Source organism: Antedon mediterranea, chromosome 1, assembly GCF_964355755.1.
Source record: "Antedon mediterranea chromosome 1, ecAntMedi1.1, whole genome shotgun sequence".
Lineage (NCBI taxonomy): Eukaryota > Metazoa > Echinodermata > Crinoidea > Comatulida > Antedonidae > Antedon > Antedon mediterranea.
This window is the reverse complement of record NC_092670.1, coordinates 2,946,509-2,974,232: the sequence shown is the minus strand read 5'-3', so window position 1 is coordinate 2,974,232 and position 27,724 is coordinate 2,946,509. Positions and strand designations below refer to the sequence as shown.

Here is a 27,724-nt window from a genome sequence, read left to right as displayed (position 1 = left end):
AACCCACTACTCTAATAGTAACCCACTACTCTAATAGTAACCCACTACTCTAATAGTAACCCACTACTCTAATAGTAACCCACTACTCTAATATTAACCCACTACTCTAATATTAACCCACTACTCTAATAGTAACCCACTACTCTAATAGTAACCCACTACTCTAATAGTAACCCACTACTCTAATAGTAACCCACTACTCTAATAGTAACCCACTACTCTAATATTAACCCACTACTCTAATATTAACCCACTACTCTAATAGTAACCCACTACTCTAATAGTAACCCACTACTCTAATAGTAACCCACTACTCTAATATTAACCCACTACTCTAATAGTAACCCACTACTCTAATATTAACCCACTACTCTAATAGTAACCCACTACTCTAATAGTAACCCACTACTCTAATAGTAACCCACTACTCTAATATTAACCCACTACTCTAATAGTAACCCACTACTCTAATAGTAACCCACTACTCTAATAGTAACCCACTACTCTAATAGTAACCCACTACTCTAATAGTAACCCACTACTCTAATAGTAACCCACTACTCTAATAGTAACCCACTACTCTAATAGTAACCCACTACTCTAATAGTAACCCACTACTCTAATAGTAACCCACTACTCTAATATTAACCCACTCTAAAAAACAATTAGAAGATTTACAGTATCTATTTACATTGTACATGAAGCCGACGGAATATCACTGTCACTGAACCTGACGCTACCTGTCATAATCACACAGTCCTTCATTTACATAGCAATAATTAGTGTATGTACGTGTTGTTGAGACCTAGACGGATCGAGAGAACCTGGGAACCTGATAGGCTATCCTAGCGAGATTAAACTTCCAATCTGTCCATAAAACAAACTAGGTTGTGGGACTCTTCCGGTGGTCCGTTTATTTGAAGGAGCATACTCCTTCCGACAAGCTGAGTACCTTACTTTTTAATTCTATAATGAATAACTAGGCTAGCCATGCTCTAGGCCTAACGAATGAGATTGCTACCGGGCTAAAAAGGGACCCGATAAAACGTGCATAGTACACAGTAGAGACAGGCGGAGGAAAAACGTTACAATATTTTTAAATTCATGTTATTTAATAGCATCACCATATAATACTATATAATGTAGTAAGGATTGAAACAGGTTTTTCGGTAAAGGACAATAATCCTTTATATGTTTACATTTTATGTAATTTAATAGCATCACCATATAATATAATAAAATAGATTTTAAGAGTCGAGGTAATTCAATATTGGAATATTTAATTATTTCAGTGCTGCCATATCATTTTTGTATGGAAATAGATAAACACTATGGAAATACATATTAGGCAAATTTATGATTTGGCTTAAAATTATGAGAAACCCATAATAAAACACAAAATTATGATGGACAAATCATCGACCCACAATCCACGAAAAGCCATTGTTCTGGATTTCCATTTCATTTCTAGATTACAATTTGTCAAAACACAATCACAGTGTGATGGTCTTTCTGAATATCATTCTGTACATGCTCTGAAACATGTAGACAACTATTTTGTAATTACTACAGAATTTTTTTATCCAAACTACTGAAATCAATTATAGCAAGTTGAACTCTGAACTCATAAGATTTGAACTTACTAGGAAATATTTCAGGATAAACCAGCTGGTTAGGACACAAAGGAAGACACCCACAATGAACAGCTTCAAGCCTAAAAGAAAAGGAAGAACAAAATTAAATTTAACTTCTTTTTTAAATAATTTCACCAGTAAACTCACTAGGTAGGGTCTTATAACAGTCAAATATAGTTTTATTATTAGATCAGATTTCATTATTGGTCACTATTTTTTAAAAGCTGTTCAAAAATATACTATAGTTCAACACAGGGGCACGGAAATGATTCTTGGAGTGGGTGTTGAAAGTGATATTGAGGGTGAGGGATGGTTCCAAGTTCTGGAAATGTTGGATATGTTAAATCTCGATCAAAAGGGCTGTTTAAGAACATCAATGTTTTGTTTGTTGATCATCATATTATAATAGCACTAAGCCAAAGTTTGTAAACTGCAAATCCGATAATAGCGCTGTTCAAGCTGGGGCACCTTTTATTTCTCCTTTATTCATTTAAGCTCTGTTAGAATGGCACATTTTTTTATGAAAAATGTGTTTTTTAGACCAATTTCTTTGCAAATACTGAATGCTGCGTAGAAATTCTCGAACCATTTTACTACGTCACAATCAGGTCATTTAGATGTGAAGACAGCAAGTGGTCAGCAGCATGTGCACTTACATGCACCATTTCAAAAATGATTATCGAACGGGTGGTAACCCATAACAAAAAGTCTTAGTAGATATAGCTCTATATCTACTAGCCTTATAAGTTATTGCCTTAATAGATATAGCTCTATAACTATCTAAGCACCTACTAATAAGTAGATTAGGTAGATTTTAGATAGTTCCTAATAGGTTTTACCTCATTAGCATAATTCAAAACCCCCACTAATAGTATTAGATAGATTTTTCACTATTTTTAATCTTTGAGTAACACATTTGTATACATCTATCTATTGTCTACTTATAATAGCTATACAAAGGGCTACCAGCAACCTATTAATAGACATAAACAAACTGATAATAGCCAGTAACTGTTAATAAACTATCTATTTTATACAATAGATAGATATGGACTATCAGATAGCTATTAGAAATCTATGAGTATCATATCTATCTACTGTCTACTTATTATAGCTATACAAGGGCTACCAATGACCTATCAATAGACTATTAACAAATAATTAATAGCCAGTAACTATTAATCAACTATCTATTTTATATAGCTGGGAAGTAGTCATTCCATCGTTGACTCGTTGAGTTAAAATCCTTAGTAGGCGAGATAAAAAGGACTACTTAAAAACAATTAGGGCTACTAAAAATAGAGCTATTTCTACTTACGACTACTTAAATCTACTAATTTTTTTTGCTATGGGAAGTATTCTTGCTCGTTTCTACCTCATGCACGCTGCGAAACATAAGCTTGAGCCATCCCTTTAACCATTTTTCTAAACACCAAATGCAATGCTAGGTTATGTTAGCATACATTTCTTTCTAGGCCTAGGCTATAACTAGCTGAAGCTGTGATGGGCCGATATACGGTATGCCTGGCCAGGAGAGGCTTCTAATTCGATTATGGTTTTACAATATGAATTTTGATTGATTTATTTGGATATTTAATTATTCGTTTTATGTAATTTCTTTTCAGGGGATGTATAAGGAGGATGAAGTTGCAATCATGATTTACTTCTTTCTAATTACACCACCAGAAAACATTGTTATTCATCCTAAAGATTAAACATTCTTTCCACCACAAATCAAAATATTACACAAATTGAACAACAGGAGACTGCAAGAATATTCAACTACAGTAAGTCGCTGTTTTCCAGTCGCAACTGGTATTAACATGCTTTGGAAGCTTTACAAAAGAAGACAATTCCCCAGACTACAATGAAATGCAGTAAATGTACTACTGTACACAAAATATGATAGAAAATAACCGACTGACATTAAAAAATATTAAACAATAACATAATAAACGTCTATAATATTTACACAAACAAAACAAGAATGAAGATACAGTATATACAGTATGTATATTTAAATATATTAAACAAGATTCAGTTTTCTTTTTCATTTGCGACTGCATGCTTCAAAAGTTCATTTTACAATGCGCACTATATTATTATTTTTCCTTGACTTTTTAATTTTGTTTTTTAATTTGCTGGCTTTTAGAATTAATGAAATCAAAATAGACACTCACATTAACTATTAATACTATTAACTTTATCTTATAATTCTACAGTATATAATGGGTACGTACTGTATATCCACTCACATATTGATTTAAGAAATACAATAGGAACAACTTTATCTTATAATGCTATATAATGGGTATATACTGTATATCCATTTCTAGATCATATATACTGCATTGTACTATATTACTTTTTGATTCCTAAACCTCAACGTCAGTAACTAGACAATGCCAAAGTCAACATCTTAATTTAAAAAATGTGAGGTGGTTGGTTTTTTTTCCTGCCAGCAGAGGCGAGGAGAGTGCAGTGTGTTAAGTAATAATGTGGTAGCTATGTGAAAACAACATATGGAAAATTAATTAATGTCAAGTTTAATTTTCAAATAAGATACTAAATTTACAATAATGCAGCTGCTATTATTCTACATGCAGAGAGCGTGTTTTTAATAATGAGAATAATTTTAATTAGACTTAGAGGCATTATAAGATCTAAAAATAGAGAAACTTGAACCAAAACACTATTTGTTAAAAATTTATAATTAAAAAAAACCAACATTGATCACAGAATGTTATAATCCAGCTACATTTCAATTTATATTAATATATAATTAAAAAACTCCATGAATTTGATGGTTCGATTTGATAGGCTATTAGAAATTTGTTCATACATAGTTACAGTATAACTTATTATTACTAACACGTTTTTGATTGGTTCAATTTGATAGGCTATTAGAAAAAAAGCATCAAGTTTGTTCATACATTGTTATGTAATTACACCTTATTATTACTAACACGTTTTTGATTGGTGCAGACAACGTTCTATTGTATTATACTTGGATGGAACATCTATAATACGCACATCAGAAGATGAAAACGTACAGTAGTTCCTTGTTACCACAAATATTGGTGTACGACAAGTTGCATTTGAAGGCACATCATACAGTTTATTTTGTCAATACGTATTTCCAAAACGTCGCAATGCATACGTTTGCAACTTTGGTTGTCGTTCTTAATCTCCTGCCTATTGTCGTTCTTTCGACCAATTCATTATATAAAGTTATCCAGGCACAGGCTCTTGAGGGTTGGAGTTACGAGTTGAAGAATATAAACCGTGTAAATTGTTTGCTGGAATGTTCCCACAAATCTGATTGCTTGTCGGTCAACTATAACCAGAAAGATCGTGTTTGTCAAATCAGTAAGCAAATATTGGAAGAAGCATCAGTTGAAAACAACGTAATTCAAAAGCCAGAGTTTTGTTACATCGAAAGGGTGAGTTAAATTTTCTGATTTAGTGTACTGATAGAATGAACAACTTATGTAGTGTATTCAACAAAACTTGGTTTCGGGGAAACGCCTATTAGTAGGAATTGTTTTGGCTCCTGAAGGTGTTTTCTTACTTTGGTGATCTATTGTATCTCGGGTTCTGTTTTAAATTGATAGCTAGAATTTAAAACAAATTGTATACAGATTAAGCAACGCCATAGCAATTAAATTTACAGAGTGAAGTAATGCAAACATGGTTGGACCTCCCCAAAATTTATTTAGTATATAAAAGTAATAAACAAAAATATTATGAAGAATCACTTAAATCCAAATATAAATTAAATCCATATATAAAATAAAAAAATATCTATCAATATAAAAAAGAGAGTCAAGTATAAATTTATTTTACCATTTAAATATCATGAGGGATAAAAAACAAATGCTAGTATGGATGACCATAAGAGCAAAGCTTGTTTACCTGTAACCCATATTGTAGTTCATTAAAAACAACAAGGACAGGAAAAAGGTGCAGGTGGGGATTTTTTAAATGTTATAGTTTAAAAAAAGGTTCAATTGCAGTCACTTTGATACCTCATATGTATGGTTACGTGTATAGATATGATATTTCTTTTTAATTGTATATAAATCATTTGAAGTAAATTTAACATAAAGATTACATTTATTACTGGTACTGTATACATAGTAAATACAATCTATGTGTCTTCTTTTAGTTAAGACAAAATTTAAATGTTATTAATATATTTCTATTTTTAATATTTTAACATACTAATATTTATAAACTAGACAAATTTTCCTAGGACTTAGTAGTAAGAAAAGTACAATTTGCCTGCTGGCTATACAGAATAGCCAAGAAATTGTCATATCGGCTATAGTCTAGTTTGAAAGGGCACTTCAAGAAAAAGGGGGGTTTGTTCATAATCAAATATCTTATTACAATTGTTTGTTTATTAATTTCATATTCATACATAATTTTCATTTAAAAAATTATAATTGTCACTTCTGAGAAATTTTGGTTGGGTTTTTTCCTCATTTAGTGTTTATTGAAGTAATGATTGCAAAATCTGTATTTTCAAAACTTAATTTTCAACTGTTCTTAAGGATATTAAATTGCAATAGATTTAAACTTGTATTTTTTTTCACTTTGTAGATTTCATTCTTTGTGAATTTGCAACCATAAACCTTTATAAATCAGATACTAAATAGAAAGAATATTAAATTCAAGCAAGGATAGAAGAAAATTTCAGGTGCAACTAAGAAATCCACTAAGAAATTCAGACGTCAAATTCCAACGTCAATTTTTAAAGAATCGCCTTAAATGTGTTAATAGCTTGAAGATTTGTTTATACGAAACCTAACTTTTAAATTAATGATGTTTTTTTAAATAAATGAATTTAACAATTATTTCTTCTCTTTATAACTCTTTGAATAATTAATTTTATAAATAATATTTTATATTATTTTATGAATTTTAATATTTTCACTTGACCTAAACTTTCAACAGTGTTTCAAAGGTTGAATAATATTTTGATTTGTAATAAAAGAATAAACTGATGTAATTTTATTTTTGTTAATATCAAAATACAATTTTTTTAACCTGGACAAAAGTGTCCTGTCCACGACGTTGGAAAAATCCCGTCTGTAACAACATATAAATCATATTTATTAATAAATTTGGAGTTAATTAACATTCAGTTATCTAAAACAACTATCTGGCAACATCATAATACAAAACAAATTTTAAGATTTCTTTTAAATGAGGAGAAATATTACAATACCTAAACCTTCTTAAAAGTCATGTACATTGCCTGTCTGTGACGCATACAATTTTAATAATTTTTTTGTACAGTCTTATAAATTGGTTTGACTTTCATAATTAACATTCATGGCCATATATGTTATGTATTCTTTTTTATTTCTAAAATATGGCTAGTTATATTCTCAAAAATGTCACGCCCATATTACAAAAATACTTTGGAATGCCCCCATGTTAGTGTTTCATCTATAATTACGCCCAAATAATTTTGAATGGGAAACCTGTGAAAAAGCAATATTGTCAATCATAATTTGAATATTATGTGTTGTCTACTACACATGGTTTAAGTATATTGAGTGATAAGTAATATTAGATTTGAGCAAAGAAGAAACTTTAGTAAAAAGGTTCATCTGGATCTCTGGATACTGTAGTATTCAAATATTTTCCAAAAGAAACAATTATTTGAAGGAAGAAACTTTATTTAGTTCTTGATTTACTGTCATGGTGAGATGTTTAATATCTTTTTATTTATTTTTTATTTTTTTTAATTTTATTTCCAAACCCAACCAACCAACAATTCTCGATCAGAATACATTTCTACGCATGCATGATGCGCGACTGTGTAGTGGACGTATGATCAAAAATAATGTCTTTGGTTGTGACTTCAAACTAGCATATCTACACTAATTGGCCAATGTGATGCACCTACATTATCATGTGGTCACTCTCCATGGGAAGTTCACTATTTCAACTACTGTAAAATGCTGTTCCTCTCTCTCTCTCTCACCAAGAAAACTAGTTTGTAATTATTAAATTACTGTAATAGCTGCATTCTATATCTATATACTGTCATTACTGTATGTTAATTATTTTATATTTCATTTTTCTTCATGTCCGGGCCACTGATTCCAAAATGAGTAAGTATACAATTTATTATTAAATAAATTTATTTCTTATATGGAGGTTCACATTTATTATTAGTGATTGGCTGCTGGTCGTGACTGTTGCTGTTGAATTTGCCTATAGGAAATGTTCTCTTTAATATTCTTAAAGTATTTTCACTTGTATTTACCTACTATAAAATTAATCTTATAACCAAATGGACGTTTCACTCAATGTATAGGCTTATTTCAATGTTATATCTAATATGTGATCTTCAAACTTTGTAATTTTAGAGTGTTTTATGAGGGATTGTAGTACGATTTTACAAAATAATCCTTCTGCTGTGAGTGGTGAATATGTGATACACCATACATGTGATGGAAGACCAGAGTTTACTGTGTACTGTGACATGAGGCATGATGCAGGATGGACAGTAAGTATAGGCAACAATTTATGTAAAGATATCAGAGGTAAATCTAACATCATTGCCACAGCTTACTAATTCATTACTAAAACACACATCACAATACGTTACTGTAAGAACTGCCAGCCATAGAGACACCAGCAAAACAATTAATAGAGAACAATGGTATGATTTCAGATAGAATCCGTTCCAGAAGTACAAGGACAAATTTACGATATTCAAGCCATTGTACAAGCATCTCTCATAATTAATAAACGGAAAGGGGATTCCATTCACATATGACGTCGCACTTTAACGAATGACATCAACATTCTACTCATTTACACAACATAGTTAAGCGAACAGTTGTTTAGGAATGTTTAAAACTTGCATATGGATAAATAGCTTATTGCAATGAACAATTCCTAATAATACAGTATTTGGCTTTATTAAAAACATAACTTTAGATTTATCATTTTGTTCAACAGAAATTAATGATTCTTCCACATTTTTTACTAACGTTACTTTTCAGAAATAGGGTTCTCGACCCACACATAACTATACCTGCGCACACGCAGAGCGATTTGTTGAAGTGTTGTCTGGAGGTCACAACAAAACTATGTTCTAAACATAATGCAAGAACAATCACACTAAATGTTCAAAAACTTGCATAATTATTGTAAAATGAGTGTAATCAAATTGTAGAAAATGAGGAACATCAAAATTAAATTGTAAAATATTGACGTACCTTAATCGTAATATTACTGGTCAGATTCTTAATTCATTTACTTCTATTTACTCAAGTTGATGGGCTTGACATCACTGTTTTAGTAAGAATGTAGATTACTATCCTTTCATTATCAGGTGATACAGAGAAGACAAGATGGATCAGTTGATTTCTACCGTAATTGGGCAGAATACAAAGAGGGTTTTGGAAATGTGAACACAGAGTTCTGGCTTGGTAATGAACAAATCAACCGTTTAACAGCTGATGGCAGTTTTGAGCTTCTATAGAGATGACTGACCACTTGGATGACATGAAGTTTGCAAGATATTCTCACTTTCGTATTGATACTGAGGACTCTAACTATGCTTTGAAAATCAGTGGATACACAGGAACGGCAGGTTAGTACATTCAATCAATTTTTACACTAAAAAACACATTTCAAGTAAACAAAGAATTAAAAGTATTATTTTTCTTTATAGGCCTCACCTTTGTACCTTGCATTAAAAATACACACTGTGCACTTTTGTTGTTGCATTTATCACTTTAAGAGTATTAAAAACTGAATTTTCAAACCAATTATGACTACCTATAATTGAGTTTAAACTAGATGGTACACTCGTTCGAAAACCACTTCTATTCGGGGCAAATCATAAATTTGATTTAATCGTCAATAAATAGTAAATTATCTAACTCAACTTAATTAGTAGGCCTAATGGTTTTCAATTGTTTCTTAGAGCCAAATTCATACTTTAAGTCGGTTCCTACCCTACCCACCAAAGTTGTTCTGCGTTTAGGGCATGTGATGCACCGTAGGCCTATCCTCTACTGGCTTTACAACGCTCATGCCAGTGAGGAAAGGGTGATGATGTGGGTGGTTTAACTGCAATAATAAAGATTTGTACATAAAATACAGCGACTGAAAACTCTAGCTCATTCCATTTAAAAACAATCTATGACCGTGTTCGTACGGCGATTGAAATACACGTTTATTTGGTTTTTACCCTTGGGGTAAAACCCATACGACGTTCGTACGAATAAACAAAGTACCGGTAAGCTGACACGAAACCAATTAAGATCGGAATTCTTAGGTCAAAAAGCGCCCTCTGTGCGTCGACCCATATCAATTGACATGGCGTGTTGACAAATTCAACTGGATATTGCATGTCGTTTCGCGCGCGAATCGTTCAATTATTATTTTTCAATCGACAACCAGACCTATATATTTATAATACATCGAATACAATTTACTTTTTAAATAAATAATGATCGAAAATCCTGCTAACGTATGTTGTTTGTTGACCACGTGTATTTATCGTGCGAGCCGAACTATTGTTGTGGAAATTCCATTTAATGTACACGCACTGTACCCCTCTTGTAAAAATCACCACGTGTATTTATCGTGCGAGCCGAACTATTGTTGTGGAAATTCCATTTAATGTACACGCACTGTACCCCTCTTGTAAAAATCACCACGTGTATTTATCGTGCGAGCCGAACTATTGTTGTGAAAATTCCATTTAATGTACACGCACTGTACCCCTCTTGTAAAAATCACCACGTGTATTCATCGTGCGAGCCGAACTATTGTTGTAAAAATTCCATTTAACACGCACTGTACCCCTCTTATCGTGCGAGCCGAACGGTTGATGTGGTAATTCACAGACACCAGGCTACCACAATACAGAACTCCCTGCCGTTACATGTACATTATAAGCCACCGATTCGCAAGTTCAGGTCACCGGAAAAAAAACCAACGAGTTGATTATTTATATATAATTTTACAAAACAATAGATATACATTCGCATTAACGAAAAAGAACATTTTAAACAATAATTGTTAAACAATCAGAAAGCTTATTTGAGGTCGCGATTTGACATGATCCCGTTAACGCTTGATTAATTATACCCCGAGGCAGCGTGTAATTGGAATGGGATTGAAATAACCAGTAAAGTTGGTGGATTTTTCGTCCAGATGGTTTTCTAATTTTTTATAGCCAGAGGCGGAAGTTAATTGCCACACGCGACCTCACAGTTGGAAGTACACGGTAGTTTCAGTCCCGTCCGAACGGGCCCAAAATCCAACCTCTGCAGCACATATTGAAAAAAAAAATGGATCAAGTTTCTGTTATGAGTATACAGTACTTGCCTTTACGACGCCTGAGGGAATAGACACTTGTGGATCAGAGATTGGAATGTTCCATTCATCACAAATCAATACACTTGTATAAACATATATTAAATCTATTAAAATAGTAGGCCTATTTTTTAAAGAAAATCGGCCTGTCTTCAACATTATGATGCTGTACTCGAACTGTTCAACCGGTTTTCAGTCATTAAAAACAATTATCGTAGGAGGAGATAGGAAAATGCGAAGCATTCTCGTAATATTGTCTGTGGGTATTTTTCAAGATGGACATCCATTAGACAGTGTATACCACGATCGAAAAACACCCCTATTTGGGGCAAATCGTTGAACCTAAATTCGTTTTAATTGTCAATAACTAATTATCGAACTCAATTTAATTAGTAAACAGGGTTACATCAGGTGGTTAAAATCAGTACCGAAAGTACGAACCGACTTTATATACCATCGAGAAAACATTCTAGAAATAACGCGTGATTTACCGAATTTTGCCCTTACGTAAATTTATATATAGATGATAAGAACATTGAATGGGATTAAACGGTTTAAACAAGCTTACAGAACAGTAAATTTAGCATACCTTAATGTTCACACATTTATATGTCTTCATCACAAGAATCCCATGTTGCATCTAGTTATGTACCAGCATTTATAAATAGTCACTGGAATATTGACTGGGACATAATGACTCATACATGGCCAATGTTCCAATTTAATTTTAAAGTACTACACCATACTTTAGATAGATTTGAGATACAAAAGATGTTAGCTTGCCAACGAAATGAATAAAAATGGAACACTTACCACAAATGAAATAGAAAATGAGGAAAAAATGTTCTAATAGTATTAAATCAAGTTCGGAAATGTTCACTGCACTGACTACGGTAGGTCAGGTATAATGAAGTTTTCCTTTGGTACTGTATAATATAAGCTATAAAAACAGTTGTGTTTAATAATTAATTAATTTTTAATCATGTGCAAACGCGACTCTACAGCTCACTCGGTTGGTCGGTAAACACTAACTCAAATTTGAACACGTGACCGCAGCCATGTATGGCCTTGTTTTATTTACAAATCATGTATTATGTGAAAAATATAGAAAAAGAAAAACAGAAATTTGAAATTGATAAAGATAAAAAGGCAACATGAAATCAAATCTGAAAGAAATTGGACCAATATTAAAGAAAAGCTACTATATACACAACCAACTAAAATTAATTAATCAAACTAACAATTCTAAAAATGATATCAAAATGTTCAATGGATTAGCTCCAACATTTAACAACATTTCAATTTAATATTTAAAAATGTTATTATTTTAAATGTTGTAGTTACTAAACACTTTGGAAATTAGTTTTCGCTTCCATTGTTTTTTTTAAATCAGTACATTTGTATTGAAAGTATATTTCAGTTAAAATATAAAAATTATATTAATGTTTTATTAATGTCAATTTTATCATATTTTCATAATTTCATGTTGTATGTAATATACTGTAGTATAGTTTATTTGTATTTTTCTTGTATATGGTTTTATCTTAACTGTTTATGTTGTATGGAGTGAGTGCAGAATCTGTTTGGGCTTTAGCCTATTCTCATTCCTGGTTATTTTTACATTGATGATCGAATAAATATTATTATATGAATTAATATGGTTCATATACATTAAAAGGAAAACAAGTAAAATAATAAGCAAACATTGAATGAGCAACAAATTATAATTATAATATAGTAAAATAAATCAACCATATTGTATAATTTATAGAATAAGAAAAGACAAGAACACTATTTTTGAAAAAAAAAAAAAGTTTTTTGATTTTAAACAAATAAAAAATCCCCTAAAACAGGATGTGAAAAAAAACATAAATTAATTAAAACACTCATTAGGTATGCATCATTTTACATAGCATATATTAATTTTTTACATGTTTAAATAAAACAATTGTATTAAAAAAACTGCATGTATGCAGTAAACTAAAGATGATATGTTTTGTTTGTTTAGGTGATTCAATTTACAACCAAAGACAGAGACAATGATAAGTACAGTGTTAACTGTGCTGAGCAACACAAAGGTGGTTGGTGGTACTATAGCTGTCAGTATTCAAACCTGAATGGGCTTTACCTTACACCAGGTACATATGATATCGAAGGAATTTCCTGGTCACGAAATTATATCAGTCTAAAAATGACAGTGATGATGGTTAAGAGAGCACCATAACAAATCAGAATCTGTAATCATTAAATATTACTTATGAATTATTACATTTAAGAATAATATTTAGTTCATCTTTTGTTTCTTTTAGCTATTATTTATTTTAGTTTTATCATTAAATAATTATTGTATTATAACAAAAGCTAGTTAAATTTTTAATCCAAGTGTTAACAAATTAAAAAGCAAATATATTTTCATATCAAATAACTTTGATTTTTAAAAATTATGATATCATTATTAATTTTATTATTAGCATTTTAAGTTATATAATAATAGTAACAATGAACATGTGCTATTAATTCTTATTAAATATTATATCAAATAATATAGTCATATCAACTTTTGATTACAATAATTGATTGCATAAAATTATTAATTTTATTATTTTTTAAATTTATTCAAAAGTAACATTATTATTATTCCATGTTTTTAATTATCAATAATATAAAATTAGTATTTCTTGTATTTTCATTAATGATAATTAGTATAATTGTATGAGTATTTTCAGTAGATATTTGCTGCAGTTTTAAAGTGATGTGTTGAATCTTGTTTTGAAATGATTAAAAATGAAATAAAAACTTACAATGAATGTAGGCCTACATGTTATATATCTTATTATATTGGTTTTGATCAAAGAAATTAGTGACATAAGCAAACACGAGATGAATGTTTATGTATTTTCCAAGGTAAAGGTGAAAGTAAATTTAAGAAAAACTTTCATTTTTCATGTAGTGGGGCCTGTAGCAAAGCGAATTTTGTTAAATGACAACCCTAGATGACTGGAAATGGTAATCTCGCAATGGTGACCAATTTTCAACGTATGATAGAGACAATGATAAGCACAGTGTTAACTGTGCTGAGCTATTCAAAGGTGCTTGGTGGTACGATAGCTGTCATGTTGTTGTTTAGGTGATTCTTTGGCATACCACAATGGTCAACAATTTACAACGTATGATACAGACAATGATGTGTGGAGTGGTAACTGTGCTGAGATACGCAAAGGTGGTTGGTGGTACAATAGCTGTGCTCTTTCAAACCTGAATGGGCTTTACTTTACACCAGGTACATATGATTGGTCAGGCATCAACTGGTATCATTTCCATAATAATTACAACAGTCTCAAGAAGACAGTGATGATGGTTAAAAGAGCACCATAAGAAAATTAATTATAACTTTAGTAATTTGACTTTAATTTGGCTCATAAATATAAAAAATGGAAAAATATTGATTTTATTAAAGATGCAGTGAGATCAAAAATCATGTTTGGTTATCATACTTTTTGTGTTATATTAATTATTTTAAATGAATAATAAAACCTTGGTTTAATAACATAATGACGAAATAAAATTAATTTGAATATACAGTATCTTAATTTAATCACATACAGTACATAAGTTTATGATTACGATAATTTATTAAATAATAATTATAGTATTGTCAGAATTGTTAAAAATATATGCCACTATATAATACTACATATTAATATCAAATTTCATTATTATTAAAAGATACTACTGTACTTGGATGTGTTATAATGTTTAGTAAATCATAATATTGGTATTTATTTTAGTTTTACTAATTTAATTAAAAGGTTATCTGGTGTTAAATGGTTATATTCTTTATAATTCATTCATTCAATCTTTTATTTTGGAATTTTGCAAAGTAATATTGGATATAAATTAATTAAAAAATAAACTACTAATTATTAAGTAAAATTTTGCCTTATCATTAAATGATTATTTATTATAATAATCCACATTTTATAACATCAATAATAAAATATATTGTCATATCAACTGTAATTTATTTTTTTGGGAATTTTTTATTAGTTAGTAACAATGGATGTTTTATTATTAATCATTTTTAAATATTATAGTAATACCAAATAATTTAATCAATTCATTCTGTAAAAAAATCTTATTTTATTATTTAAAACTATGCTAATACATACATAATAGTAACATTATTATTGTTTTAATATAATAATAACAAATTGATATCTAATCATAAATCAGTATTTCCTATATTTTCATTAATAATTAGTAGTGTTTTAATCTAATATTTGCTGAAGTTCTTAAATTGAATCTCGTTTTGAAATGATTAAAAATGAAATAAAAACTTACAATGAATGTAGGCCTACATATTATATATCTTATTATATTGGTTTTTATAGAAATTAGTGACATAAGCAACACAAGATGAATGTTTATCTATTTTCCAAGGTAAAGTGAAAGTAATTGAATTTGAATTGAATTATTATTATTGCTTTTTAATTAATAAAATCAAATTGATATCTAATCATAAATCAGTATTTCCTATATTTTAATTAATGATATTCTAATTAAATGTATTCTAGTAGTTTTAGGAGTATTTGTAATGGTGTTTGCTGAAGTTTTTAAATTGAATCTTGTTTTGAATTGATTAAAAATGAAATAAAAATGTACATGTAGCTACATATATCTTATTATATTGGTTTTGATCTAAGAAATTAGTGACATAAGCAAAAACAAGATGAATGTTGATGTATTTTCCAAAGTAAAGTGAAAGTATCAAACAAAATTTAAGATCTAAATCTAAAGCTTTGAATGTATTAGTGTAAAAAATCACTTTCAGCTAAAACAAAAAAAAACATAAAGGGGTTTGACCTATTAAAGATGTATTGTCCCCCAAAAACATGAAAAAAAAAGGTTAATTAAATCAGACTTTGAATATGTTATTTTGTGGTTTTAAAAAAGTTAATCAGTTCCATATAGAAAAAAAAAATGTTTTCACCTACAAATTGATTAAATAAATGGTTAAATTCAACCAAAAACCCACTGGCTGGTCAATTTGGCCATTCTTTGCTTTAAATTACAGTTTTTTTCAGATAAATACATTTTTTTTCAATCCAATTTTTGGTCAAAGTCGATAACTATTATGTTACATTAAAATGGCATATTCAATAAAAATGTTGTTAAGAATTATTTTTTCAGGGGGACAATACATCTTTAACCCCTAAATGTTCTAATAAAAGTTCAGTTGCTATAGCAACAAAAGAAAGTACGGTTACAAGAGGGCAGTAATAAAGAGAACACCAATCTTTAGGAGTTCATACTTAGGACCTTGCAGCACCTTAAATATCAACATATGCCATGTTGTATATTTATTGAATGTTACTACGTTTCAATGGCCCCGTTTCTGCTGCCAAAAATATACCGTATATATACGGTATATTTTATATACGGTATATTTTTTGGCAGTAGAAATGGGTCTCATAAAAAATATACCGTATATATTTGCGGTATATATACTGCATAAATATCCCCATCGTTTGTAGATATTATACGGTATATTCCAAAATATACCGTATATTTCGTTCCCCGTTTCTGCTGCACCCAAAATATACCGTAAATGTGACCCGACTCATGACACGAGGTCAAAAACTAACAGAGCGCGACGCGTTTGTTTTGGTTTTTCTGCTGCATTGAAAGTTGAAACACACGTGTAAAAGCAAGCAACAGATCAAAATGTCACTGTGGACCGAACAAATCACTATTTTTCCAATTCAATTGTGGGGGGAAGCGAAGGTTGGGGGGAGACTGCATGGCAACAGAAGCGATACCAAGATTTTAATTACAATAAATCGAATGTTTTTACACAACGTGATGTAAAATCATGGTAAAATACTGTATAATAGAAAATGGAAATTAAAACGGCAATATAGGATAATATAGCATAATATAAACTCAATTTGAATAACAGAGTTTATTTATAGTGACATTTCTAGATTGTGCTTGTATGTGCGGTGTAAATTCGTTGCTACTTCTGCTCATTAGATTTAAAATAGAAAGCAATGCTACGACGTTTTGAGAAACCATCATTGTTTTGTTTTTGTCAGCATGTACCGGTAGTTAAAAACCTCACTACACGAGGTCAATCCATACTTCCGTCTCACGAAATGCATTTTGGGTAATGAAAGCCAACTTTTTTACAACCCACCCACGAAGTATGTGCAGCGGAAACGGTGCACGAATTTCATATACGGTATCTATACGGTATATTTATACGGTATATTTATACGGTATATTTATACGGTATATTTTGGGTTGGCAGCAGAAACGGGCCCAATGACAAAAGTAACTGAGCAAAAATAAAACAAACTGAAATAATTCTAAGGGCCTGTTTCTGCTGCAACTGCTCAAAATACGGTATAAAAATACGGTATAAAATACGGTATTTTTTATACCGTATTTTTTAGTACCCCGTTTCTGCTAACAATACTTCTTGGGTGGTCGTGTTAAATTTCATCTTTTTTACCCAAATTGCCATTCATTTATTTGATCGATAATTAAAAGTTGCAATAAAGGAAGTTTTACGTCTCACTTTCAACAGCCTAGCCCTAGTGAAAGAGATGTTGTGAGAGCACAGAAAACATCGTAATGGGGACAATTAATTCATTCCCTCCCCGAGTTATTGTATTTTGCAATGTTGTACTGCTTTCGCAGGCTCTTCAGCTTTGAGTTTACTTGCTTTGGAGACAAGTCTATTCCATACTCCTGCTTTATTTTTTTAGAAATGTCTTTATAAATGTGGTTGTCCCTTTTATTACCTTTTAGTTGGCCAGACATTTTAGCTTCCCCACACAAATTTATTTAGTAAAACTGTGACGTCTTCGCTCCCCATTTTCGCCGAATATATATATACACGTGTGTAAAACAGCTGACAGCGACAGAAAATAAAAATACGAATGTTGACCTTTTGTCATGTAAAAAAAAAATACGGTATTTTTTATTGGCAGCAGAAACGGGTACAAAAAATACGGTATAAATTTGTAAATACCATATTTTATCCACAAATTTTGTGGGGAAAATACGGTATACAAAATACGGTATATTTTTTATGAGCGCAGTTTCTGCTGCCAAAAATATACCGTATATATACGGCAGGGCTGCAAATTAACTTTTTTACTTGGTAGCACTATCAAATTTGTATGATGGCTCATAATAATTTTTGGTAGCACCACCAATTTTTTTAGTAGCACCTTTTCATCGACAACTAACCCCCTTCCCTCAAACCCCATCCGCGCAGATCCGTTTTTAGTTTAGTGGGGGGGGGGGGGGTGGTGTATAAAAATGAAATACAGTACAACCTTAGGCTGGGGGTCAGGGGGCTGCCAATGGCCCGCTTTAGGGGGGGGATTTTTGAGTAATTATAGGTTGTTTCAATCGATTTCTGAGCACATAAAAATTCAGCACTGAAGAATTCAATTAATTTGGGTTATGCACATTTAGGCACTGGTCCTGATGCGCCAGTTATATTCACGCAATATCTATTATTTTTACGGTACAGAAAGAAATTACTGCTTTGTATATACGCGTAACCTTTCATAGCCTACGCGTAAATAGATCGTAGGTCATTGTTCGCTAAACATATCCTGTAATTTCCAAAGTATTGTTCGTTGGCATGCCTACGATTTTATGATAATATCTACGCGTCGATCGTAGGGTGGTTTGTAGGGTTAGTAATTTGTAAACACCAATGGCATCGCCTTTAGTTAGGAGCATAAACAATGGAAACAAACATGTATTGTTGGCTAATTAAACTCCTAGACGTTAATTTTTGTAGCCGCCCTACACATCGGTTGTCTTAATTTGGCAGGACATCCACCGACGAGACGAAATCGGGCCCGAGGCCCTCAGCTCACGCAGAGAGAGTTTCGGCGGCCTACATGATTCAATCCTACCTTGGTTTAGCGAATTATAAAAACAACACCTTGGCTAGGACACCAACAAAATATATGCAAAATAAATATATATTCCATGTTAAGATTTAACATAGGCCTTTGTAAATTATTATTACGACAAAAGACCCGACCAGAATTTGGAGGGGAAAAACGTGCGAACCGTGGGAACAGTTTAGAGATGTATTACGTTTCATGTGACGCAAAATTCAGGTACACTGTTTTGTAGCCATCCCCCTCGTGCGAGAGGTTTGCGGTGGTAAAACAGAGTATCGCGTTTCATTACAGGTGACCAAAAAACTAGGTGTGTATTAATTACGGTCTTCTGTTGGCAGTCTTTTTGAGCGACCGATTGAACGTTCTGATACTATATTTAGAATGAATTGTTTACGATCTTTTTGTTTGCTTGTTTCTAGATCGACTGGACGTTCGCTATATTATTTTTATTAGTTGGCATAGTTCATTGTGTTGGATCGTGTCTCTACGTTTACATTGTGGGAAATTTATATTCGCCGTTGAGAGTAAAAAAACACACACGAATGAAACATTTACGAATAAAAAATATTATATTATATATTTCTTAGTAATTTACAAATTGGTCCTCCTCCGCCAGTAAAAAAAAACACATTAAATAATAATTTTCACACCTTGTTACTTACTAAGAACATCGTGAGGTTGTTTATTGAGGTTACTAACGAAGCCAAACAATGTAACCTACAAAGCCAACAACGTAGCCTGTTTTATCTACGAAGCTGCTTCGTAGGAAAAGTTGCGGTATTTTCTCTGATATATAATTTTCGATAATCAGAATCTGGAATAAAGTATTAAATCTACTGATAAACAATACTGCTGTTTAATCTATATAATGAATAGATATTATTATATATATCATTAATTACATTATTTATTAATCATGATATAACCATTTATACTGCCTAAAAAATGCTGATGACTGCGCGGCGACAATCCTTTGTATCTACTGCGCCCGCCCTGGCTAGGTACAATTGTTTTTATATTCCTTCTTAAAACGGAGGTGATTTTTCCACGAGGTTTGTGTCGTCCGCGCGTCACACTGTGCTGTGTGTTTGGTGTCCTTTTGTGTGATTGAGTAAGGCAGCATGCATTAAATGGACGAACTTCCAATCACAACGAGTGTAAAATGTTTAAGGGCTTTGTACGCCTGAATGAACCCGACTCCTTTGCGGCGGCGGCGGTGACTAGTGGAAACTCCTGAGCCTTCCGTAGTAGAGAGATTAAATTACACAGTGTTTGAAATAGGGAAAACACACCCGACTTCAATTTGAAACAACTTGCACAAGCAGACGATCTTGTCGCGCTATGCGCGACTTATTCTGTTTCTTTAGTCGCAAACAGAAAAATTAGGTCGCAAATGCGACCAAATACCCCTTAATTTGCAGCCCTGTACGGTATTCAAAAAATACCGTATAATATACGGTATTTAGTTGGCAGCAGAAACAGGGCCTAATTAAATACTTGCATGAGGTATATTCTCAATTAATTGTAAAACCAAAACAATACTGGGTATGACTAAACTAATCAATCTGTGATAACTGTAGAATGGACACGAGAAAGCAAAGAGATTATGGAACGGCTATTTCAGAGTAAACAACACAAGTGTGGCAACTGAGAATGGACCAGAGACGTGATTTACTTCAACTTTTAGTTAATAGAATTTTTGAATATTTTGTTTATACATTCTGACGTAATAAATATACATCAGGCTTCCAGTAACTATTTCAAAATTTATAATCGGAGTAAAGCTATAATGGTGAACGCAAAGAAATTATAGAGTGGCTATTCCATATTAGTACAGGTTCCAGGCTCTCCTTGAATATTATTCTGGTGCTACAACAAGACATCTTGGAAAAAACTTAAAACTGGAGTCCATAGGCCTTGTGTACATTAAAAAAAAAACATCTTACGGTAGAGTTTAGGGGGTTACCCCAATGTACTGGTCCATTTCAGCTCCTGTCGTTTATGATAGGCATCTGGACCATGGCTTCTGTGTGTCTGTAGAGGGCCTAATCGAACTGTTAAACAATAATTAAAACTACTCACATTGCAACACCGTAAAACTCGTGCTTGGCTGTTGATACAGCAACATCGCCCTCTATCAATACTTGATAGTAGTCCTCTTTTGACTGCTGATAACCCCAATGAACTATATTATCTTTCAGACTCTCATAAGCCTCAGTGAAAATATCTATATAAAAACAGGTAGATCCCACTTTGTGAATTAAAATACTGAAAGATTAGGGCGTATCAATCTGATCTCTAGTGCACATGTGTAATTCAGGGACTAGTGCTGTTCCGCCGTACTACACAGAGTCGCTATTCAATCAAATTTGAACAATACTATGATTTATTCTAGCTTCTTTGGGAATGTTAAACAGTGGCAGTACAAATAAATGATATATTTTATAATATTTTTAAATCGCAGACAATATTTTTTAACACTGCCCTCTACTGATTTTATCGAATTTGAAGAATACAATAATTTATTCTAGCTTCTTTAGGAATGTTAAACAGTGGCAGTACAAATAAATGATATTTAATGTTTTTAAAGGGGGGTTCCGGGTTTAAAATGAATAGTAAAAAATGTAAAATATATTTGTTTGTCTCTTGAACAGTAAAAGTTTCAATTTATATAAGCGCCCAGTGAAGCAGAACGAAGGCTGTGAAATGAGGCCAGATTACAAGTGCAGCTACGGCAAAATCACAATGTGGTTACAGAATAGGAAATTCGTGAAATGGTCAATCTTCCGACGACTCGTTATCATTAACCATATCAATTACTTTTGTAAAATTATACTTATCTGATGTAATTTTAGTCGGTCTTCCCATTTATAAAGTCAATTTTCTATGAAAATCCATCAAAACAGTGAAAAATTAGATAAGTTTGCACTTTACGTTTGCCGATTTTCGCACTGACTTAGGGAAAGCCTTCAAAATCAATGAAGCGTAACGTATACATTCCTGCTGAGCGAGGAGAGCGAAACGACGATACACGTGCTCTCTCTGCCCATGCCTGGCATCGTCACGTGATAAGCAGATACAGTTTACAATACCAAACTGGTCGGGTCGAGTATACCCGGTCTAAATTACAACATGAACGATGTACAGTATTTGATTGAAGGTCGACTCGACCTACCGGAATGGTATAGATAATATAGCTCGAATGAGAGAGTTGGAATATTTGTAAACATAAGTACAGTATTGCTAATTTTAACAAGTGTAGCCTATAGTAAAAGGCCTGGTAGTATCAATTCGCATAGGGTCTACTACACTAGCTAGCTCAATTTTTAACTGGGCCGGATAGGCTAGGTCTCCTTTCTACTACCGGTCTACTTGCTTGATGCAGTATCCGCTTTTTTGGAGAGTAAACTAGGCCTATTTCAGGCCTACTTATTAGACGATCGGGACACCATACGTGTGGACGGCGATCGGACCTTGTTTTGCCTCAATATTTACAGCCGATTTTTGTAGAACGTTTTAGGTTTAGATTGTTTAGGAGTTTGGTTGATAGGATGGGTTTGGAATCCACTGACTTTTGTTATTTATGGGCCAATCGTTTAGTAATAGGCTGGCTAGGCCCATGAATGATGGCCCCAATGTTTTAACGTAGCCATCGTGGCATGGAATCCCTAGTCAGAAATGACTCTCACCCATGAATAATGATTTAGGCTAGGCCTTCATTCATTCATTCATTCTTTATTTAGCCTTTAAAATCGAAATACATTTAAAACAAGGTAACAAAAACAAGACAGGTGAAAATCTAAGGAGGCAAGGATATTAAAGCAAAAACAATTAAAACCGCTGTAGCTCGCAGGCTTGCTTATCCAGGCCTAGCCTAGTACGTACGTGAAGCCGATATACGATCTGTACTATTCGAGGTATAAAAATAGTATAATTTGTGACTCCGTAATCTGTACTAAATTTTGTATTTCATTAAATGTCAAATAAATATATGCTACTACTGTTATTATTACACTTTAGGCCTAGCTTAGAAAATCTACAAAAAATGTATTTCACAATGATCGGGTGGTCGTCGTTTGACAGGGGAGAGAAAACACAACGTACAAGCTTGACGTCGCGAGTTTGGAATCCACTGATGACGTGATTTTGTGAATATCTCATGAATATTAATGGACTTCCCTAAGCTGCTGAAAAACAGACTTTCCATGAATTTACCCTAAAATGTATATGAAATTTAATTTTTTTAATTTCCCGTTATTACTTCTTCATTCTGACATGTCTATATTGTTATAATATTTTTTATTTAATAAATAAACGATATTTAAAAGCAATTTTAAACCCAGAATCCCCCTTTAAATCGCAGACAATATTTTTTAACACTGCCCTCTACTGACTTTATAATTACCTGGAATTTCTGAGTAATGTTCCCCAAGAACAGAAATCCTGAAGTCTTCTCCACTATCTAGAAGTTTATAAAGTGTTCTAAAAAAAAGGTCAGGATTCTTGTCGTGTTCCCTACAAAAGGAAAAAATGTGAATAAGTACCACTACTAAAAAATCCAGGTAAACTAGGCACAAAATAGTAAAAATTCAGACAGTGTAAATAAGTACAGCAGTGTAAATAAGTACAGCAGTGTCAATAAGTATAGCAGTGTAAATAAGTACAGCAGTGTAAATAAGTACAGCAGTGTAAATAAGTACAGCAGTGTCAATAAGTACAGCAGTGTAAATAAGTACAGCAGTGTAAATAAGTATAGCAGTGTCAATAAGTATAGCAGTGTAAATAAGTACAGCAGTGTCAGCAGTGTAAATAAGTACAGCAGAGTAAATAAGTATAGCAGTCAAATAAGTATAGCAGTCAAATAAGTACAGCAGTGTAAATAAGTATGGCAGTGTAAATAAGTACAGCAGTGTCAATAAGTATAGCAGTGTAAATAAGTATAGCAGTGTAAATAAGTACAGCAGTGTAAATAAGTATAGCAGTCAAATAAGTATAGCAGTCAAATAAGTATAGCAGTCAAATAAGTACAGCACTGTAAATAAGTATAGCAGTGTCAATAAGTATAGCAGACTAAATAAGCATAGCACTCAAATGATTATAGCAGTCTAAATAAGTGATGCAGTCAAAACATGCACTAGGACTGTACCATCTATGAGCCCATACTATTTTTAATGGGGATGACAATTGTGATAAAACTGAACTGCAGCTAACTGTCTGTTCTCCGGTGACACCTGATTTAATAGCCCTGTCTTTGGATTTTTCAAACACCTCCTGACTTTCATGTAATGAACTGGCCTGTTCCGCTAACGTCAGTCCTTCCATAACATCTGCTATTGGATCATTCATTATTGGAAATTCTATTGGAAAATACAACACTTTTGATTTTGGTCGTATCTTTTCAGCGAGGCCTTTAGGACGGAAGTCAGGCATAAGTTTTAAAAATGTCCCAATTGATGACAAGAAAGATTCCATGTTGTATTTTGAGTTGAATAAAACAATGTCAGCAGTTAAACTAAAAGAAAAATGTAAATTAACATTAAATAAATTTTATACAGTATAAAGTTTTCCTTTGCATATAAATATTGACCTCATCTGGGCATAGATAGAAGAATAAATTATGGACTGAGCAAAATACTTTTCAAAATAAAGAGAGATAAAGATAACTGCAGATTAAAATAAGCATTTGGGACGTCAACAATATTGTTGATTTTTCTGAAAATCAAGGGGAATAGTCTGTAAGTATTCAGGATGACAACTTTAAAATTACCATTAAAACACAACACTGTGTAAAGTACGATCAAACAATCAGCAGTTACCTACACACAGAACATGCGCAACATATGCAAAAAATGTTACGTCACTGTGTTTTACCAGCCAGAAAAAGTATGATCGTTTTGCTGTTTTCTGCGCACGTCCTTCCCGGGCCGCGTAATTTTTTTTTCCAGGACGAACGTGGGCAGAAATCATGACTTCTGCCCACGTTCGTCCTGGAAAAAAAACACACTCCCGGGCCAACTAGATTAGTGAGAGGTGCCATTTTATCATAAATTTTATGTGCGAGTACCTTTTCTGACTATCTAGGTATTTACCGAACGCTCAAATGCTTGTGTCTGAGCCTCCTTCTCCCCACCCCTATATTTCAAAATCGTGGATCCACCCCTGCTATCCTTCTCAATTCCCTACTATAAATTTAAAAACTAACAATAAATGTACAGTACCATGTTATTATTTGATTATATCCATATTGAAAATCTCTGTCTTTTTGTTTTCGGACAGGGTAAACCAGCTGGTTTTCATGGAAGTAAACAATCTTGGTCAGCCGAGACAAATCAGGTCGCAGTGCTACCAACTCTGCTAAATTTAATACTGAACTGGTAAACAAAATTCTAAGGGAAGAAAAGTGAACAGTTAATAATTTTATTTTATTTTATCTAATTTTAGCAACATTAAAACAATACATAAACTTTGAGTGTGCCAAGGAGTGGCAAAAGAGGTCAAAGGACCACTGTCGTCATAAGGTGTGCCACACCAGCACTCAAAGCATACATTAAAACATAAAACAATGTAAATATGTAATATTAATACCATAATTATATACATTAAAGAGGCATAGTGTTTTTAAAGTGGTCCATTAACATGTTTTTAAATTGTACCCAACTTCCGCATACAAAGGCGTCTTTAATATTGACCGATAGTGAATTCCACAAACGAATAAATCTGGTTGGGATACAATGCTTTCCTATCAGTTTTGAATGCAAGATGTTTAAAAGTTAGAACATCCAAATGCCTACAATTGATAGTCAACATATTTAAAATAAAACTATTCTGTAATTTATACAATATATTTGTAACAAAAATAACGGTAAAATAATCTCGATTTGATTTCAGTCTAGTTAATCGGTCAGAATATGGCTGATCTAAGATTCGTTGATGAAGGATAAATCGACTTGCCCTTCTTTGAATTTTCTCTATCTTATTAATATGACATTGACGATAAGGATACCAAACAGGGGAGCAATATTGAATATGGGGAAGAACAAGACATTTATAAAGTTTAAGTAAAACAGATGTAGAACAACCTGTGGCAATTGATCGTATAAAACCTAACATCCTATTGCATTTCAAAGTTACATTATCTACCTGATGTGCCCATGACAAATTATGGGATATTACCACACCAAGTAACGTAATGTCATTAACGTTCATGAGTTCATGTCCATTTAGAATGCAAGATGGAACAACGGGATCTCGTTTTCTGGACAATGACAGCACTTGACATTTATTAGGGTTAATGGAAAGTGAATTAAGTGCTGACCACCAGGAGATCGTGTCAATGTCCTGTTGCAGAGATAAACTATCTTCCTCCGTCATTATACATTTAGCAATGCAAGTGTCGTCTCTGTATATTGATATGGTTTTGCACGTAGGTGCATATGTAGATCATTAACATATATGTTAAATAACAGGGGTCCAAGCACAGACCCCTGAGGAACCCCTGATATTACACAACTCTTGCCGGACATCTTTCCGTTAAAAACAACTTGTTGCTTACGTTCAGTTAAAAATGATTCCAACCAAGGCAACATGGAACCACCAATTCCATAGGTTCTTTTCAGTTTGGAAATCATTGTAGAGTGCGAAATGGAATCAAATGCACGACTATAGTCCAGTGCAACAATATCAATGCGTGGGACACCTTTGTCAAGTAATAATCTGTATAATAATATTGTTTATTACAGTTCCCCGATATTTTGAGTCATCTCTTACTTCCTGCTAATAAGGACAATTTCTCCAGATTATTATTATTACATGGAAAAAACATCTAAATGAATGATTTAATATTTAGGTTACTACTACTCTACTAGTAGCTTGTTTGTTAAATATAGGTAAAACTGGATTTTAGTAACAAATTTTCCCAGTTTGCAGAGTCCGGTAACCTCTGGCATATCCATTGTTTAATATTGTAGTATCGATCCCAGGGGGCTGGCCAATGAATGAATGACCTGAACATACCAACCATCTACGGGCGCCTTGATTTAGTATGCATGACATATGGACGTCTGGGGCATGCGCAGATGGTTGGGAGAAACCTGAAATCAGGGCAGTTTTGCCATGGTGACAATATAGACGGCTATTATAAGCAAGTACTATATTATTGATACGGGATATATATATATACATTGGATTTGCCCCAAGTGGGAAAGAATTTCCCAGGTAGGCGAATATCTGGTGTACTTTTACATATAGCATATAGGGTAAATACAATACTATTTTAATAAATATTTTAATTATGCAAATGCTGATGATTGTTTTTAATAGCGCCCTCTATTATATTCCGATGAATATTTTCTAACTTTTATGGTAACCTCTATTGTTTGGGTATCTTCAAAATTGTTTCCTCGATTTTTACTTTTTGAAGTTGGCACCTCTGTTATTACAACAGAAAGGGTATTGATAAAAAAATAAAGATTATGACCTTTGCTGTCAAAATATAATGCACAACTCTTAACCTGTATTCTTGGCTAGGTGAAATTACTTCGGAAAAATATAGAGCTGATGTCCGTGCTCTCCAATGCCACTTCTTCCCTGGCAAAGTGTATTTGACAGCGCATCCTTCTAGGCCTTTCTCAAGAGTGTCGATCAACTGAGAGTGGGAGCCAGCATAGAACGCCTCAATCAACAATACCCTTGACATCTTTACAACTTTCGTGTCATAATACGTCAACTAACAAAAGATCCTCAATTAATTATTATAAAGATGTATTTTGATGTCATGTATAGCATGGTGTAACCATTGAC

The 27,724-nt window shown here is 32.5% G+C and overlaps 1 protein-coding gene and 1 pseudogene across 1 annotated transcript; one reads left to right on the top strand and one right to left on the bottom strand.

Annotated features, from left to right (window-relative positions):
- Positions 1-1,482: 1,482 nt before the first annotated feature.
- Positions 1,483-27,724, bottom strand: LOC140051248 (tRNA-queuosine alpha-mannosyltransferase-like). The gene is made up of 7 exons (XM_072096395.1): positions 27,436-27,724; positions 25,144-25,311; positions 24,072-24,437; positions 23,331-23,440; positions 21,008-21,152; positions 1,644-1,714; positions 1,483-1,535 (listed from the first exon to the last, which is right to left on the bottom strand). Exons 1-7 carry the CDS (start codon positions 27,618-27,620, stop codon positions 1,483-1,485), a joined length of 1,098 nt encoding a protein of 365 aa, XP_071952496.1. The 5' UTR covers positions 27,621-27,724.
- Positions 4,950-14,366, top strand: LOC140050240 (angiopoietin-related protein 2-like; annotated as a pseudogene).

Bases quoted from the DNA above. Each gene is read 5' to 3' on its own strand.
- LOC140051248 (XM_072096395.1), bottom strand. From the start codon at position 27,620: ATGTCAAGGGTATTGTTGATTGAGGCGTTCTATGCTGGCTCCCACTCT. The intron at 24,438-25,143 runs GTACTGTACATT...TTTTTCTTTTAG, and splicing joins TATAATCAAATAATAACATG to TTTAACTGCTGACATTGTTT. The intron at 1,536-1,643 runs GTAAGTTCAAAT...TACATGTTTCAG, and splicing joins TTATCCTGAAATATTTCCTA to AGCATGTACAGAATGATATT.